The sequence below is a fragment of the Strix uralensis genome, chromosome 6, assembly GCF_047716275.1.
Source record: "Strix uralensis isolate ZFMK-TIS-50842 chromosome 6, bStrUra1, whole genome shotgun sequence".
Classification (NCBI taxonomy): Eukaryota; Metazoa; Chordata; class Aves; order Strigiformes; family Strigidae; genus Strix; species Strix uralensis.
In genome coordinates this window covers 38,305,813-38,311,812 of record NC_133977.1, presented here as the reverse complement: position 1 = coordinate 38,311,812, position 6,000 = coordinate 38,305,813, and the positions used below count along the sequence as shown (strand labels likewise).

Below are 6,000 nucleotides of genomic sequence, written 5' to 3'. Positions count from 1 at the left end.
GCCTCCCACCCGGGCCCAGCACCAGCTTTGCTCCTACTTATCACTCTAAGGTTCACTGCAGGTACTGCCCCAATTACATGATTTTCAATAATAGTGCAATGAAACAGAAGGTGCGGCAGACGAGCTACATCATCTGCACGTAGCATTTTGTTTTCTTGACAGATTTGTAATAAATTTAGTGAGATGGATATGGAAAAATAAATTTTTGCTGAAGACCCAAATTAAATGGAGAATTTTGAGGGGTTTATTTAACCAAATATGAAATAATTATTGTCAGTAATTCTTCCTAAAACTAATTTATTTTTCTGTTTTCAGTGTATTGTAGAAATTTGTTCAAAAAACCTGTTTCTGCACTGCAAGACAAAGAGATTCTGGACAAATGACCTGAGAGCATGAACTCTGGAAAACGCTTCTTCTGAAGGTTTGGCAATGGAATAATTAGCTGCAGTGCCCTTTAAAGGGCATATTTTGTTTGGCCATATTTTGTTTTCATTTAGCACCCTCATTATATTAAAAGAGCTTTTCCTTCAGAATCACCTTCAGGTTATTTGCCCCAGAGGAAACACTCATTATGCTATTCACTATTGGAAGGCTCCCAGCATAAAAATAAGGGTTACAGGGTTGGTTTGTTTTGATTGAATTTCGCAGCGAAGTCGGTGAAATGCCGAGAATTACAGAGCACTCAGATGTACAGATGGTATTGTCTGCTCCGTGGTGAGGCACAAGATTTGCATCTGTCTGTTAGTTAAGCTTCAGCAGTGGTTCTCCTCAGCCCTGTGTCCTAAGTGACAGGTAACAGAAAAGACACAACCAACACGCTGCAAGAAATCCATGTGTTTTGTTACTGTTACATTAGCGTTTAAGTACACTTGGTGAAACCCTACTATCAGGACTTTGTTTCTTGTGGTGAGGAGGTATGAAAACTGACTGTGATTTGCCTTCTCTGTTACTGGATCTTAATTCTTTGCAACAGTGTTTTGCACGAGAAGGATTTTGTGAAAGCTGTGCGGTCTGATGGTGAAGTGCATAGTTCTCCGAGACAGAGGCAGAAGGGGAACTTTGCAAGGGGATTCCCACGAGAAGAGATGCTGTAAAATAAACAACTGTAGGACAGGAAATGAAGAACGCTAATCAATACCGCAAGAGGGATTAGTTAGTCAAATGTGAAAATTCAAAACTGCAATTTAAATCAGGACAGCTAACTCCTTCTTCTCGTCCTGCACAAAATAAACAATCTATGGCCATAGGATTCAACAGTGGCTTGCAACTCTGATTTCTGCCGTCTGAAAGTTAGCACCTGCAGCAAACTCCAGCCTCAATACCATAGCATTGATTTAAGCACCCAGCTGGAGGGAAACACCTGGATGTGCACTAACGCTCATTCTCCCTAAACTACCAGACCTACTGTGGGTTCTAGCGAACTGATAATAAACAGTGAGATTAGCAGGGGGGCAGAAGACTAAACGGCTACTAGGGTAAGCGCCGGCAAGCCAAGTTTGCTGGTGAGATAGAACAAAAGTGCACTTTGGTTTGGCTACCAAGCTGAGCCGAGCACATTAGTTAGCCACCTCCAGTCCAACACGTTACCTCAGGCCATAACGTGCCAAACTGCGAAGTGGGGCGAGCGAGGACCAAATCCACCCGCTGCCCAGCCTCAGAGCCGCGGCCCAGGCCAGCGCACCTCTGCTGCGGCACGGCAGCTTTCCCCTCAGCATCAGAACAGGGCTGGAGGCGCTGAACCTCGTCAGGACGGTGGCGGTTTTGTGACAACGACCGCTTCGGATGCGGCTGCTGCTGTTGCTCGCCTTCTGAGGCGAGGAGCGGGCGACAAACTGCTGCCCCGGCCGCTGCAGGGCGGGAAGCGCCATCGCCCTCAGCCCTAAAGCGGCGGCAGCCCTGAAGCGCCGGCGGCAGCCCCGCGCTGAGGGGCCCGCGCGCGCCCCGCGCCCCCCGCCGCTCTCGCGATAGGCCGTGCAGGCGCGCGGCAGGCGCGGTGCTCTCGTGCTACCGCCGCTCTCGCGAGAGGTGGGCTCGCGGAAGCGGCGTGGCGCGCCGGGCCGTGCTCGACCCGAGCCGAACCGAGCCGAGCCGGGCTGTGGGGGGCAGCGCCGACCGCAGCAGGATGCCGAGCGCCGCCAGCCGCGGCCAGGGCCAGGACCGCCGCCCGGAGAGCGAAGAGTCGTCGTCGGCCGATGTGGGTCTCCGCAGGGAGGGGGTGGTCGCGGCGTCGAGGCTGCCGGTCCCGAGAGAGGGACGGGGCAGGATCCGGCCTAGCGCGGGGTTGGAGCCGCCCGAGGGGCCGGCGCTGAGGGGGCAGGCGGCAGCGTCCCCTGCGGGGTGGGGAGGCCGGGCCCGGGGAGGCGGGTTGGCCGGGCCCCAGGGCAGAGCTGCCTTTTGGCCTTTTGGTTTTGCCCTGCCTGTCCATCCCCCTTCGCCGGGCCCAGTCAGTTGGTGATTGACGGAAGAGCTCTGCCCCTCCCCGGTCACGCAGCGTCTCCTAAGCCCCGCGGGAGTCTGGTCTCCGCGTGTGCGGGTGGAGGAGGCCCTGCTTGGGCGATCAGAAACAGCCCTGCCCTGTTCCCGTGCCCGTTCCCCCTTGCAGCGCCCTACAGAAACATCTGGGCTTGCTGCTGCCATAGCAGGCCACTTCTGCAGGGGCACCGGTGGCTCCTGCTGGCCTCGGAGGTGTTTCTGGCATGTGCGTGAAGATCACAGATCAGTGCTGAAAAATTATAGGCCCGTATTTCCTCAAGAAGGAGAAAAAAAAAAAAAAAAGTATTAATAACAAGCATTAGTTCATTTTGTTATAAAATCAGTTTTGCTTGTTGAAAGGCCAAAAATGCATCAGCAGTAAGGAATTCTGAGTTACAGGTGGCTTCTGTAAAATTATGTGTGGGCCACAATTCATCAGAAGCAGAGAAACAAAACCCCCCTAAATAAAGTGCTTAGAATGAACTTTGTTTCATATATTGAATAGAATAAAATGAAAAAACCAAGGCTTTTTTATTTGGAAATGAGTGGGCTTAGTTGGGGTACTAGAATTGTGATATTTTCAATGAAAAGGCCGCATCCCCCTGTGTCTTACCTAACAGATTTTGTTAGTAGTCAGTCAGGCTTGCTTTGGCTGTCGTAATGACATGTGATCTGCTGGATTTCTTAGTGTGCCTGAATATGGGAAGGAAATTCTTAGAAATGTGCTTACTTCTCTAGGACTCAAATATTTTTTTCAGGAGTAGCCTTTTTATAGAGGTATTCACACTAACTTCTGTGTAGCAAATAATGATCCTAATGCATGTTTGCTGTTGTTGGAATTTTTTTTTCTTACAGGGCACAATTATCTCCTCTCACTTGTGTATCTGTGAGCCTAAAACACAATTCCTTGACTTTAATATTATAGCTATTTGTTTTGTATTTCGGTTGCCTCTGTAATTATTTTGTTCATCTTTTTGTGTATGCTTCTTTGATACATGTTTCTCACCTCCATTTTAGGATTATGCTAAGGAAAGATATGGAGTGTCATCAATGATACAATCCCAAGAGAAACCAGGTCAGTTAAAAACAGAAAAAATTTTTTAAAAATGGGGGGAGGAAGAAGGAAAAAAGAAATTATATACTTGACATCTTCAGTGCTTGTTTGAGAAATCATTTACCAAACTTCTTCATTCAAATCCTGCTGCCATTCTTTCCCTTTATTTGAATGCATTTGGCACTTGTGAGGCTGCATTTGGAGTGCTGTGTCCAGTTTTGGGCTCTTCAGTGCAAGGAAGACATTAACATTTTAGAGCCAGTCCAATAGAGAGCTAGCAGATTGCTCAGGGGACTGGAGCACAAGATCTCTGACGAGAGGCTGAGGGAGCTGGGCTTGTTCAGCCTGGAAAAGAGGAAGTTGTGGAGTGATCTTGTTACTGTTTAAAGCTACTTAATGGGAGGGTGTAGAGAAGATAAAGCCAGACTCTTGAAGGTGTGTGGTAATTGGACAGGTGGTCATGGGCACAAATCAGAACACAGGAAATTCTGATTAGATAGAAGGAAAAAAAATCATGAGTGTGGCTGGATATTGGAGCTGGGTCCAGAGAGGTTATGGAATCTCAGTCTTTGCCCTTGCCTGGACTATGCCCTACAGAGCTTGTCAGTTTTTGTCTCTGTCCATCACTGCAGGCTTGACTTTTTTGCATTAAATTATTATTATTTATAATGTACTGAGTCTGAGATGTCAGTTTTTTTCTTTGTTTGGAGTAAGTTCTGCTATGGCTTGCTGCAACAACACTCTCTCTGAGTAGGATATCTGTCTGCTTATGCAGCCTTCATTACTCCTGCATATGAGCCCCAAATCCATTAATATTACATATTAATATTTATGGGTTTTATCATTATTCACACCACTGTGAATTCAGGAAATCCTCATTTTCTACTGATGGGGAATTGGGATTCAGAAAGACTTGTCAGCTACAGAACAATCTCCCAGGCCAACATCCCAAGAAATATTAATCTTCATAATATTCAGTGCATGAAACAGGAATGAGGGAAGGTAATAGACTGGCTTCTTGTAACTTCTTCATAGTGAAATGTAAAAAAGGAATATCATCTGTGATTAGGTGATTTTTTTCCTCCTCTGAATGGGTGTTTTGATTGACCTCCTGTAGGAAGGGAAATGCAGGATGTAGGGAAGAGGAGGAGCCACAAAAGCAATCATAGGTTGAAAACAACTGAAGGGGAACATTATGTCAAGAATGCAACAGGACAAGAAAGTAATTAGAGACTGTATTAACAGTTATTATTGAATAAAATACATACTAGCTGTCAAAGAAGGGAACTAAAGTTGAAATCACATTGTAAGTGAGCCTGGCTGCTGTGGTCTCCCTCTTCCTGATGCTGGGTCTTCTGCTGATCCATTTCAACATGCAAATAGTAACAACTTGTTTAGCCAGCTTAGCAAAGTGAAAGAAGTTGGCTAGGGGTCTGATGACTGCTGGAAGGGGCAGGAACACAGCCATCCATAGCTAAGTGTAACCACGTAACAGTCCATAAATTGGTGTGCAGTTGCCACCTAAAAGGTATAATATTAAGAAAAAGGTAACTTGCTTCAAATTAGCAACTGACTGGTTAACCTGCACTGCTGACTACAGGCTGAAAGATTGCCCTGGTGGGTCTCCTCTCCCTGCACTCTTCTGTGATGGCATTTGGCTTGCTAGAGTTTCTGCAAGCTGCATTTCCTCTGCCATTCTCACACCCCATAGCAAACAACTGTGTGGGAGATCCAAGCTGGCAGATTGAGATGGTGGATCAAATCCTACTCTCATGGAGAAAGTCTACCCTGCCAGTTGTCTCATACTCAAACACTCAAAAATACTGTGGAGAAAAAAAAATATGTTGAGAAGGAAAATGGTGAAAGCTACAGGAAATTATATGGAAAAGGCTGAGTGCTGTATTTAGGTCTGTCGTCTCCTTGACCCTCAATCAAAAAAAAAAAAAGTCTCAGCCACTGTATGGACAAGATTGAGTAGGTTTTCCATTGGGTTTAAAATACAACCTACAACACTCCTGCTGTTCCATTCTTTAGAAGGTGGTTATCCAGAACACCAAAATTAGGTAACAATAAAAACCAAAATGCCTACAATAAAAAAGTTCAAGATCAGCCTAGTCCCTTCCTTGAGTCTAATGCCCTCTTATTTAAAGATTCAGTAGTGCCTGCCAGGGAGAGCTCTTATCAAAGGATTCGCGGGAGGGTGAAGTCATCACTCAGCATCAGTAGTGTGTATGTGCTTTTCCCCAAAGTATTCTGCTTGCATTGAGTGTCTTGGAGGATCTACTGCTTGGGGCAGAGGGTGGTGGCGAAGCGCAAATGCGAGTGTTCCCATCTGTCTGTACTGTATTAACTTTGTTTCTGGAGTCTGTGTGGGTACATGCCATTTCTAAGTCAGAATAATGGATTGTGATATGACATGTGCAGATCCACATACCATCTGGTAACTGGAGCCAAAAGTCAATACAGAGAGCACA

The 6,000-nt window shown here is 46.3% G+C and overlaps 1 protein-coding gene across 1 annotated transcript in view; it reads left to right on the top strand.

The window, feature by feature from the left end:
• The first annotated feature begins 2,056 nt into the window (after positions 1–2,056).
• DARS1 (aspartyl-tRNA synthetase 1) overlaps positions 2,057–6,000 on the top strand; it is a 42,654-nt gene continuing 38,710 nt past the window's right edge. The window contains exons 1-2 of the mRNA XM_074873760.1: positions 2,057–2,194; positions 3,490–3,547. Of these exons, the coding sequence (XP_074729861.1) occupies positions 2,123–2,194; positions 3,490–3,547 (130 nt within the window). The 5' untranslated portion in view covers positions 2,057–2,122. The remainder of the gene's footprint in view (positions 2,195–3,489; positions 3,548–6,000) is intronic.